Below are 13378 nucleotides of genomic sequence, written 5' to 3'. Positions count from 1 at the left end.
TTAGCATTGGACAGCCCTTCCAGTTAGTATAGAGTTCACTGATTGTAATAGGTAGAAGGTCTAAGCTCAGATGAGAAAGCGTAATAGAGGGTCTGTCATTGAGTCAACTGAATTCAATACCACAACAAGAAATTTGATCAACTCATGTAATATATGTTGTATGATATTATATTTTTAATATTTATAGACAATAAAAATTTATACAATTTTAAAAATATTTTATTCTATTCAAAATACCAGCCAACAAATATTCTGATCTGCAATTCAAATCTGAATGCGTGATCTGGAGTCAGCCATTTTGGTAGCCGCTCAGCTGATATAATTGTTACAACTTTTGCCGATAGATAGCACAATCGGCAGTGCCAATCAGCCGACGGTTTTTAGGTTTTAGATTTTAGGTTATGTTGTTAGGAAAAGGAAATATTGTCACCAATATGTAAGTTATTAAAATTATTTTATTTGCAGTTTCTATAAAAAATGTAGATGGAGGAAAAATGTTGTGTACATCACGAGCGAAATAGTATATTTTGCACCTAGGGCCGAAAATGAGATTTCCGGCTCGAAATCGGTTTTTGAGTCTGGGCCGTAGGCCGAGGACTAGAAAAGATGAGAGCCGGAAATACATTTTTGCCCATGGTGCGAACGCTTTTTTGCCACACTAAACAAAAATCCCAATAGATAAGAAATTAAAAAATAAATAAAATTATTTAAGCCAATTAAGAAGGGGTCAAAGGAAATAGCCAAGAATGTAAAACGAGAAGAGTAATGAAAGGACAAAAATTGTGAAAATGATGGGTCAAAAGAAAAGATGCAGATAAATAATTGCCGATTGAAATTCATCAGAGAGGATCTGATAGAAGAAGAAAATGAAGAGGTAACTGATAACCCACTGAAGCTTAGAGAGACAAACTGTCAGATGGCAGAAATTGATGTAAAAGTAGGGGAGAAGACAGTTAGGCTTGTGATTGACACAGGTAGTCAGGCAACTGTGATAAATAAAAATGAGTTGTCGAGAATACTAGAAGGAAATTCTCTTAATGTAGAAATGTTACCTACAAACGAAGTAAACATTGTGGGAGTTACTGGAGTAAGGGGTAAAAGAGTCAATAAGCAGGTAATACTTCCACTGACATTTGAGAATGGGCAAGTCATACCTATAAACTGCTTGGTGTTGAAGGTTTAAATGCAGATTTATTGTGGGGCACAGACTCATTGCGGAAGTTAAAGGCAAAGATTTGTCTATCCAGTAATACTTTGAATTTTGAATATGAAGGTAGGAATATTACAGCACCAATGGTGAGTAGACCAGTGGGAAAGACACTGGGCCTGTTTTATGTAGGGGAGAGAAATCTGATGTATGGAAGGAGCAGATAGACAACGTGAAGGAAATAGGAGGGAAAGATGCAGGAGATTGATAGAAGTGTTAGAAGAGAATAAGGCTGTGTTCTCTGATCAGCCGGGAAAAGTGGCGAATTTTGAATGCAAGTTGTAAGTGAGAGAAGGGGTGCAATTTGTAGACGGTCATATTCGGTGCCTCAAAGTGTGAAAGCAGCAGTGGCTAGAGAAGTGAAAAGCATGCTGGAAAATGACATAATTGAATTGGGAGAGAGCGAGTTCAGCAGTCCCCTTGTAGTGGTTCCTAAGAAGGATGGAAGTGTACGTTTGTGCCTGGATGCTCGTCAAGTAAATAAAATAATTATAACTGACAGGACAAGTACACCAAGTATAGAAGAAATTCTCAGACAATTTCATGGGGTGAAGTACATTTCAAATTTGATCTCACAGCAGGGTATTGGCAAGTGCCATTACACCCAGACTCAAGAAAATATGTGTCATTTTTATTTGGTGGTCGAAATTATCAATTCAAAAGATTGGCATTGGTTTGGTTAACAGTGTTGCCGTTTTTATACGTTGCATAAATGAGGTTTTAGGAGAAGAAGTATTGGAATGGGCGACAGTATATGTGGATGATTTGTTGATAACATCACAGACCATTGAAGAGCACACTGAGAGAGTGAAACTTGTCCTGAACAGATTGAAGGCCAGTAATTTGACTCTAAGACTGGAGAAGTCAGAGTTCCTCACTACAGAAACCAAATTTCTGGGGTACGTGGTGAATGAGAAAGGAATAATGATGGATCAAGAGAAAGCAAGAGCAATTCAGGAGTTCCCTGCTCCTAAGAATAGGAGAATGTTGCAAGCATTTTTGGGGATGTGTAATTATTACAGGAGATTCCAGAGAACTATTCATCACTGACTGGACAATTAAGTCCATTAACAAGTCCAAAAAATAAGTGGCAGTGGGGAGAGAAAGAAAATGAAGTTTTCACAGAGATTAAAAAACGGTTTTTGGAATCAGTAATGATCAGCCATCCAGATTTCACAAAGCCATTTTTTATGTCAACTGATGCAAGCCATTTGAGTTTAGGAGTAACCTTGTACCAGGAAAATGAGAAAGGAGAGCATTTAGTAGTAGCATTTGGAAGCAGAGTATTGAATAAGAGTGAGAGAAATTACACAGTCACAGAGAAGGAATTGTTATCAGTAGTCTTTGGATGCCAGAAATTTCGTGATTATCTTTTAGGGCATGACGTGGTGGTGAGAACTGACCACAGAGCCTTGACTTTCTTACAGTCAGCACGAATCAGTCATGGCAGAATCACCAGATGGGTATTATTGTTACAAGAATACAATATCAAATGGGAGTATGTCCCTGGAAAAGAGAATGTGGTCGCAGACAGTTTATCCAGGACTGGGTATGGCAATGAAGAATGTATTGATGAGACCCCTAACCAACTGAAGATATTGTGGTTGAGAGTAGAACAACAGTTGGGGGAGCTGTTTGACAATCTGAGAGAGAAACAGGTTGGAGATGAGAGGTTGTACAGAGTGATAAAAGAAATAGAAGAAGCTGATGGGGGAGGAGTTGATACATACCATTTGCGGTTTTTTACTATGCATGAAGGAATATTGTTCCACAAGTTGGATAAGGATAGAGATTGGAGAGTCTGTGTGCCAACAAGTATTGCTGAGATGGTAGTCAAAAGGTACCATGTAGACAGTGGACACATGGGGAGAAAGAAGTTGGAGAAAATGCTGAAGGAACATTTACAGATAAAACATGCCCAGAAATTGATAGGTAGAGTATGTGACACATGTGAGCTCTGTCAGAAAACAAAGTCAGCTAACCAGAAAGTACAAAGTGGAATGTTTAATATTCTGTGTGAACGAAAGAATGAGAAAGTTTTTGTAGACATTTGTGGGCCATTCCCAAGAAGCCAAGGAAATTTTCAATACATAGTAATATTTCTGGATGGATTTTCAAAATTAGTAAAACTGTATGCATTGCGGCGTGCAACATCTGGAGCCATTGTAAAAATTTGAAGGAAAAGTATATACCCGAGATTGGAAAACCAAAAATAATAATAACTGATCATGGTACTCAATTCATAAGCAAAGTTTGGGTTGATAATTTGACTGAATTGGGGATTAAAACATATAAGAGTGCAGTGTACCATCCCCAATCAAATATGGCTGAGCGTCTGCTACGTGAAGTAGGAAGAATGCTGAGAGCACTCTGTCATAGTCAGCATTGCAGTTGGAAACAACACATTGAATCCATAGAAAAAGCATTGGATGTTTCCTACCATGAAAGTATTGGGGAAACATAATACTAAAGTGTCACTTTTTCGCTCTCGGTAGTAAAAAACTGAAAAACTCCCTAGGGAGGAAAAGTTACTCTATTTAAATAACATAGGAAGCATCTCTATTTCAAAAACTCACATTGTAATCAGTGAACTCTATACTAACTGGAATGGACTAGTAACACAAAGAAAGTGAGGCAGCTGGTGAAGATAGGCAACCCGCATTGCTTTGGGATTCGTCATTTTGTAACACATTGGCTCTTATGGGAAAATGCATTGCACAGTTCCAATTTCTATTTTATTTCTATATTGTATGTCTTATTCCATGGAAGCGTTATTTTTCCTTCATTAAGGAGTTTATTGTTAACTTTTTGAGAGCAAAAATAATGAAATAGGTTGAATATGAATAGAGAAAAGATTTTTTTCATTTGTGACTGCAGTAGTTTTAGTAATGTCAACTTTTCACAAGCAAGGGAATAACTTGGGCCAGATTTCAGAGAAGCGTATCATTTATTAATTTTTATTTATTTAACAAGGACAAATATAAACTGTCATGAAATGATTGGGAATGAAAAACCAGGCTCATAGTCCTTATTATTCCAATCCCGAATTGGTTGTTTGTACACAGTCCAAAGGAGGGCTGTGTTTAATTGAAACTATCACAGTCTGATGTTTATTTTGATAGGATATACTATTGTTTTTTGGATTATATGATTTATTGTTATTGTGAAAGGAAAGATTTATGATTTATTGTTTAATGAAATAAATTTAATAATATAGGCCTACTCACAGCAGGCTATGAATGTAGAATTATGTAGGTGTGCATTGGTGTAATTTCAAATCATGTAAGAGTGGGAGTTTCAGAAATGAAGCAAATAACGAAGAAACATTTTATTATATTATATGACTATGATAAGCAAACAGTAAAATATGCTACATAATTACCAGAGTAAAATGAACAATTTGAGATTAAAAGGTTCCAAAAATTAATAAATTATAATTCAGCTGATAACAATATCATATTTTTTACAATAAAAGTAGGTAAATATAATGAATTATGTGGACTCTTGATGATTCAATAACACAGGATTATTGAATATGTAATGATAGCAATAGGTATTCTGATAACATTTCAAATCATGTAAGTGTGGGAGTTTCAGAAATGATGCAAAGAAATCTATGAAGAAACATATCAATTGTATTATAATTATGACCATATCTCGGGCCACTCCCGTGTTTCGGATGGACACGTTAAGTCGTCGGTCCCGGCTGCCTAAAAAGCAGTCATTAGGTCATGTCAGAGGCCCTAAAATTGATCAGTTGCGACCTGAAAACTCTGACACCAGACCTAAGCCAGCCAGGTCACTCGATATTATTATTATGACCATATGATAAGCAAACAGTAAAATATGCTAAATAATTATTATAATATTTTAAATTGAACGATTATTTATTTGAAACAGAAAGGTTTAAAAATTAATCACAATTCAGCTGATTGCAATATCATATTTTTCAAAATAAAAGTAGGTACCTAGAATAAAAAACTATGTCATCTCATGATGATAACACAGAATTATTAATCATTTTTTGTATCTATTCTTTTTTGAATAAGGATTAATTTGTTCTTCAACTATGTTTCTTTATTTTAGATGCTATAAAGTAGGCCTAAATTTTCAATTAGCATAGAGACTATCACCGTATACTAGAAATATAACCAAATTTGTTGTTTTATTTTTGGTCAAATAAACTGATCAATATAGAAAAAAGTATTGGAAATGTATGCAAAACAAAAAGGTTTCTTCAAATTAATTAATAGAATAAAAATGTTTGACTTACCTGTTTCATTTCCTTTAACATGCCCATTCTTGCATCCAAATGCAACACAATACATCACCATTTCTCGGTCGTATTTTTATTCAATTCTACACATTTTACGACAAATACATCACAATATTTGAGAGAAAAGGTTGTGATCTGATACTGATAGCCCTAATACTCATTCAAATCCGTTTTTCAACTTTAAAAATGAAAAATCGTACTCAAGAGCCGCAACAACCTGCTTAAATGTATGAGTACGAGAGAGAAGGGAATCCCACACAGTGGGCCTGTCTCACTCACTCCGCCTTACACACTTTTGGCTGTAGCTTAGCATTGGACAGCCCCTTCCAGTTAGTATAGAGTTCACTGATTGTAATAGGTTAGAAGGTCTAAGCTCAGATGAGAAAGCGTAATAGAGGTGTCTGTCATTGAGTCAACTGAATTCAATACCACAACAAGAAATTTGATCAACTCATGTAATATATGTTTGTATGATATTATATTCTTAATATTTATAGACAATAAAAATTTATACAATTTTAAAAATATTTTATTCTATTCAAAATACCAGCCAACAAATATTTCTGATCTGCAATTCAAATCTGAAATGCGTGATCTGGAGTCAGCCATTTTTGGTAGCCGCTCAGCTGATATAATTGTTACAACTTTTGCCGATAGATAGCACAATCGGCAGTGCCAATCAGCCGACCGGTTTTTAGGTTTTAGATTTTAGGTTATGTTGTTAGGAAAAGGAAATATTGTCACCAATATGTAAGTTATTAAAATTATTTTATTTGCAGTTTCTATAAAAAAATGTAGATGGAGGAAAAATGTTGTGTACATCACGAGCGAAATAGTATATTTTGCACCTAGGGCCGAAAATGAGATATTTCCGGCTCGAAATCGGTTTTTGAGTCTGAGGCTGTAGGCCGAGGACTAGAAAAGATTGAGAGCCGGAAATACATTTTTGCCCATGGTGCGAACGCTATTTTTTGCCACACTAAAAAAAACTTCCCAATATATAAGAAATTGAAAAATAAATAAAATTCAAACAGCCTATTTTGATAGTTTGAATCTTGGTTATGACAACTTTCACTGTCAATTAATTTCAATATTACTAATTAATAATTTACAATAGTGACAATATTTTTATACTATTAATATTTTGAATAATTGTTTGAATTTTTATAGCTCGCGCTTTGCGCCTGGTGCAATATCTCATGGATAGATGGATGAATAGAATTTTCATTACTATTTTGAAATAATGTGATTAAAAAATTAATATAATTGCATATTTCACAGTTTTGTCTCAAAATATATCTAAAAAATTGATTGAAATTTAAATTACGGTAACTAATATAAAAAATAGCTAATAAAAGTCGAAATTCATCGACAAAAAAAAATGTCACTGACCGAGGTTCGAACCTAGATCATGTTTGTAATACACTGAGCTTTGAGTTCTGATGAATTACGCCTTTACGCTCTCGGCCATTGCATATTTTTGTTCAAAGAGGCCTGTAAGTCAGGTAACATATGTAGGCTACTATAATATAGTGTAGGCCTATAGCGGCAAACTTGAAGCCGGTTTGCCGGCATTTTCACAACAAAATATTGCTCTGAAAATAGTTAAATCATAGAGAAAACATTTGAAGATTCAATCATGAGTTGGCCTGATGTTTTCTCTATATGGTTTGATATTGAAGAAAAATTATCTAAAAGTTTTAATAATGAATTACGGAAAAATTACTAGGAATTTTTCAGTCAAGGCTGAGTTTCACAAGTAGGCTTACCTTAAACTTTAGATCTCTGCTGTATTTTCCTATTATTATTGTTGATTGTATTGCATTAAGAAGTGGAATTCGATAATAAAAAAGAAACAATTATTACTCTACCTCACTTTTAAATATTGATACAATTATTGTACTTTGATTTCAAATTCGATTTTTCACTTTTAAAGACTTGCGATACTTACCTTTCTGACAATGGACAATGCAGCCAACATTATATTGTTGAGGCTATGGAGATATCATCGTATTCTATTGTTTGATATCAAAAACACAATAATAAATATTAAATTATGAAACAGTAATTCATAAAATATATTATAGACATGATACCGCGATTCACGATACATAATTATATAGATTATTACAGTCGTTATGAGATTATCTCTATGATTTTTGTGAGATCGGACACGATCAGCTGTTATTCAAGGTCATTTTACAGCCCTAGGGCCGTAAAGTTTTACCGGCCTGGTCGGAAAACAATCACTTTCGGCCTCCATATGACGCACGTAAACCAGCTCATTACATCCAAGTGTGGCGAAAAATACTTTTTCTCCCTCAGGAATATTGTTGCCCTCGGCTTCGCCTTGGGCTTCATTTTCCCACATGGAGAAAAAGTCGTACTTTTCACTCTAGATATACAAATAACTATTGTGTGTGAGATATTAAGCCGTTCTCATACTTTTTCTCTCCTTTCTGCTTTGGATAGTATTGATTAATAATGTGAATATCTTCTAAACGGTTTGAGATATCGATGTGTGGTTTTCGCTATTCATTTTTTCTTGAAATTCCATATTGAAATCATGTATCGCATGACCACCTTCCTATTTAAAAAAATAAAGTTGCATTCAATATAGCGGACCAGATTTTTAAAGTCATAGTAAGGTAGTATTTTCAATTTTAGTAGGATCCCCAATCACACCCACCATCAAATCACCTTTGTGTGTGAGATATTAAGCCGTTCTCATACTTTTTCTCTCCTTTCTGCTTTGGATAGTATTGATTAATAATGTGAATATCTTCGAAACGGTTAGAGATATCGATGTGTGGTTTTCGCCATTCATTTTTTCTTGAAATTCCATATTGAAATCATGTATCACATGACCACCTTCCCATTTAAAAAAATAAAGTTGCATTCAACATGGCGGACCAGATTTTCAAAGTCATAGTAAAGTAGTATTTTCAATTTGAGTAGGATCCCCAATCACACCCACCGTCAAATAATATTTGTGTATGAGATATTACGCCGTTCTCGGACTTTTCACCCACTCTGTATAATTTGATTTTAATATACTTTTTTATGAATTATTGTGTCTAAAATGAATCTATCAATGGCTTATTACTTAATGGTTATTTTATAATTGTTGAAGATTTCAATTTACCTGGAATTATTTCCAGTACTTATAATCTCTCTACAGGCTCAACTGAAGCAAAGATTCTCTATCACTTTATGTACCATAATTCTATAATATCTTACAACTACAGAAATGTCACCTATTTCCTCATAATATATCAGATGAATATTTCGGCAATAAACCTTGATTGGTATAGTGAAGTCCACATTTAATGGCAGTTGAGAAAGAACAGCGTTGCCGATTACCTCCCTTGCCACTGCCTTTTATAGAATATATCTGATGTAATATTAACTGTTCATCCTTGTTTGAAATAATCAATTATATTTTATTCGTCATGAAAATATGTTTCTCAATGATTGAATAAATCAATATATTATTATTATTATATATTATTGGCAACGTTGCGGAGCTAGAGAAGGATGGCGGTATCTGCATTGTGGAATGATAGACAAGGATAGCAACATGAATGTGGACCTCACTGTAGTCTTACATATTGTATGAACAGCTGTTTGAAGTTTTGCTCTCCTGTTACAGATGTTTGGAAGACTTTTCTGCTATTCGAGAAGCAGTACGGCACACCTACTACCCTGGAAAAAGCCTATCAATTGTCCATCAGAATCCTGAGAAGTACAGAACTACGTTACTGTATTAACATTTTTTACAATCAACTCACTTCACAACAATGACTCCACAACTCCACAACATTTTTCGTTACTTTATTGACAAATTTTGTTTGATTTGATTTTATTAACATTTTTTTTTGTATTTTGTTTGACGTGAGAAACATAGTTTCAAATCACTTCACAACACTGACTCCACAACGACCCTTTTGTTAGTCTTGTCAAATTTTTTTCATTTCAAATTGTATATTTTTTCGTTACTTTATTGACAAATTTTGTTTGATTTGACTTTATTAACATATTTTTTGTATTTTGTTTGATGTGAGAAACATACAGTTTCAACTCACTTCACAACACTGACTCCACAACGACAAATTTTGTTTGATTTGACTTTATTAACATTTTTTTTTGTATTTTGTTTGACGTGAGAAACATATAGTTTCAACTCACCTCACAACACTGACTCCACAACGACTCTTTCGTCAGAGTCTCGTCAAATATTTTCATTTTTCATTTCAAATTTGTGTCTTTTTCGTTACTTTATTGACAAAGTTCGTTTTATTTTCAATGATTTGACTTTATTAACATATTTTTTTATTTTGTTTGATGTGAGAAACATACAGTTTCAACTCACTTCACAACACTGACTCCACAACGACTCTTTTGTTAGTCTCGTCAAATATTTTTATTTCAAATTTGTATCTTTTTTCGTTACTTTATTGACAAAGTTTGTTTGTTTTGAATTTATGAACATATTTTTTTGTATTTTGTTTGACGTGAGGAACATACAGTTCTCTACTCTGTTTTCTTTTTTTTAATTTCTTTATGAGATGGATAATTTTTTATTTATTAATTTGATGGATAATTCTCATTTTCAAAGCAACATACATACTAGAAAATAAGGAATAAACTAATTCTAGAACATATTTTTCCCTTATTTCAACAAAAGAAGGTAATGTTGGGATTTTCAACGTTTTATGTTGAAAAAACATTGAATTACGTTGAAAACTATGTTTATTTTGAAACTCGAAAGACTGAAGTAGATAGATAAATAATGAAAGATATAGATTTTTGAAAGTAGTAAAATCTATGAAGTCTCTTCATGATCTCACATAGTGTTTCCGTCCGCCAAATAAATATGGATCGAAAATTCAAACATTTGATAAAACCACCAAAGCCTTACCAAAGTTTATTCATTACCTCATCTTTCTGATGAATAGAGTATAGCATTATGTATTACAAGTACTGTATTGTTTATGATTTTCATTTTTATTGAAGGATATATATTATTTTATTGGTATAATAATGTCTAATATGAATTGTTTAATAATTGTGTGTTTTCATTTTATTGGTATAATAATGTCTAATATGAATTGTTTAATAATTGTGTGTTTTCATTGAACTATCCTTCCAGAACTACTAACTAAATATCAGGGCCAAGCCACATGAGGGTTTTTCAGACAAGACGGTAAGGCAGGAAGACCTCCCACAAATTGGCTGATTATCAGCTGATTTACTAAAGCCAATCAGAAAACTTCCAGCCCGGCCAATCGTCTGAAAACGCCTGAAACAACGATCCATAACGGCCCAACCTACATGAGGCGTTTTTCAGGCGAGTCGGCAGGGAAGGAAGCTCTCCGATTGGCTGATTGGGTTGGCGTTCGGGAATCAGCCAATCGGAGAACTTCCTGCTCTGCCGACTCGTCTGAAAACGCCTTATGTGGCTTGGCTCTAACTCTCAATACTTTGTTTGTCTCTTTTACATAGTTCCACTACAAAAATATGTGTATTGTAATTGCCACCTTGAAAGTATGCATTTAGCTATTCTGCACTGTATATCTTTTGCGCCGTAGTGAGGTCCACGTTATAATGGCAGTATCTGATTAGCATTGGTGTTGTTATCATTCGACAAAGCAGATAGAGCTTTCTCTAGCTCCGCAATGTTGTTTGCTCCCAGATCGTTTTTCAAAAATTAAGAAAAATAACTAATTGGAAGAATCAAGTCTGAAGTATGAAAATTTATTATTTAATCATTGAAAAATATTTTTTTCTTGACGAATTAAATATAAGTTAATTAATCATTTAAAACAAGAATGAACAGTATAAAGGTGCGTACAGATTTACGCGCCGCGAACATGAGCAATTCACTTTTAATCAGCTGATGCCAAGCTTTTTATAACTGTATCTTACAGTTTCTGTAAAAATACAGATATAATCAGCTGATTAAAAGTGAATTGCTCATGTTCGCGGCGCGTAATCTGTACGCACCTTAGGATATACCGGTATCAGCTATCATCTATAGAAGGGAGTGGCAAGGCAGAGAATCGGCAACGATGTTCTATCTTTCTCCACTGCCATTATAACGTGGACCTCACTATAGAAAATTGCAGCCTTATTTATTGTAGAATTCCGGCAAAATACGTATATAATGATGTTATGTAACAGATTTTAGGGTAAAAATACCCTTTATTTATTGAATTGACTAGTAGGTAATGGCTATGAAAAAAAACCTTCCTAATTTAAAATGATTTCCTAATTTATTTTATGCATTAATCACTAGACAAGGATAGCTCTGAAAATTATTAACAATTTCAAAAAAAGTATTTACAAGTTTTTTTTTTAATATTCATAAAGTCAAACTATGATAGCCTACTATGAAATAATTAAAATAGTGGTGAAAAGAATTATTGTTCATTCAAAAAATCGAACTTTTGAAAAGTAATCTTCAATTAACCCAGATTTTTGGGTATCAACGTAATATTTGTGCTATAGTATAAAAAAGCAACACAAAAGTAGGACATTGAAGAGTGCAATATGGCCAATAATTAAAAAAAATATATAATTTCACAAAATTACTTCGTTGATGCTATTATTACAGTATCTAATATTTTGATTAATTTCAACATATATATTTAAATTCTGGAATTTGTTATCCTCAAGGTGTGGACCGCGACATCTACACCCTTAAATAATTCCATTTATTGGAATCTCAGTGACAATCCAGAACCTAAATGTGCGTGCGTAGACTTAAGGTAGGCGCACACAGATCGTCATCGGACGGACGGCACGCATCGGATGATTTGATGCATTGTTTTCAATTGGAGTGCGCATAACTATCCGCATCGTAGATCGGAAATGCCGTCAGGAATTCCGAGAGGAGCATTGAAACCGTCGGCTCCGTTCGGATTTTATGTCTCAATCGCACGGCGATAAGTGATATTCAGTTTAACTATATGTTGTCTGAGGACATTCAAAAGCTCAAAAAATATTACTTGCGACATGCTGAAGTAGCTGACAAATTTTACTTCGTCTTCAATTAAATCAGAAAACAGATGATTAAATTCTCCGTATTCTATCCTTTTCTGATTAGTTCTATGGATCCACATTTTTCGTTTTCTCTTCCTACGTCGCTGTACCTCTTCATCATCTTCGGCTAACAAACAAGTAACAATTATCACCTCTCCTTCGCTACTGCGAATCCAACAATTATATTATTATTATTATTTCATCCACCGACCACCTGTAAAAGGGGTATAATGATATGTCAATTTGTCATTAATCAAACAGCAACATGCTATCCATCTTCTCAAATCTCCATCTTGAGGTTTATAAAAATATTTATATTCCTCTACTGAGTAGGCTCATATGGATAGCAGCTCTTCTTTCAATAAAAGTCTGAAAGCTTTACCTGACTTTTCTTTTATGTGAGATGGCAATAAGATGATATTATTATAAATGTTTTAATTATTGAATAATGAACACAAATAATGAAAAGTTTTTTGATCACCTTTCTTAGTTCCATGTTAGCGGCTGGAAAGGGTACTCTTTCCGGCCTAGGCCGGAAAGAAACCTGTTCTGACGTCAGACGAGAGTCGTCTGCAAACAATGTCTTTCAGAGCTACGTAGGGACTAGAAAACAGCTGCTTCCTGTGCAGTGTGGCGAAAAATTAATTCCTAATTCGCACACGACTCGACATACGTCGCAATGGACTGAAATGCCAATGCTCCGATGATGACTAGTATGCGCAGCACCTAAAAAAAGTACGACGCGTGCCGGCCGTCCGATGACGATGTGTGTGCGCCTACCTTTATACGCCACGAACAAGCGTATTTTACTTTTCATCAGCTGATGCTTTTCTTATTACACCTGAATTTGG

The 13378-nt window shown here is 34.1% G+C and overlaps 1 protein-coding gene across 1 annotated transcript in view; it reads left to right on the top strand.

The window, feature by feature from the left end:
• The window catches only part of LOC120351244, a 30078-nt gene extending 19479 nt beyond the window's left edge, over positions 1 to 10599 (top strand). Inside the window, exon 5 of the mRNA XM_039427715.1 lies at positions 9136 to 10599. Within this exon, the coding sequence (XP_039283649.1) occupies positions 9136 to 9287 (152 nt within the window). The 3' untranslated portion in view covers positions 9288 to 10599. The remainder of the gene's footprint in view (positions 1 to 9135) is intronic.
• Positions 10600 to 13378: the final 2779 nt, after the last annotated feature.

The sequence above is a fragment of the Nilaparvata lugens genome, chromosome 5, assembly GCF_014356525.2.
Source record: "Nilaparvata lugens isolate BPH chromosome 5, ASM1435652v1, whole genome shotgun sequence".
Classification (NCBI taxonomy): Eukaryota; Metazoa; Arthropoda; class Insecta; order Hemiptera; family Delphacidae; genus Nilaparvata; species Nilaparvata lugens.
This window is presented reverse-complemented; position numbering and strand designations above follow the sequence as displayed.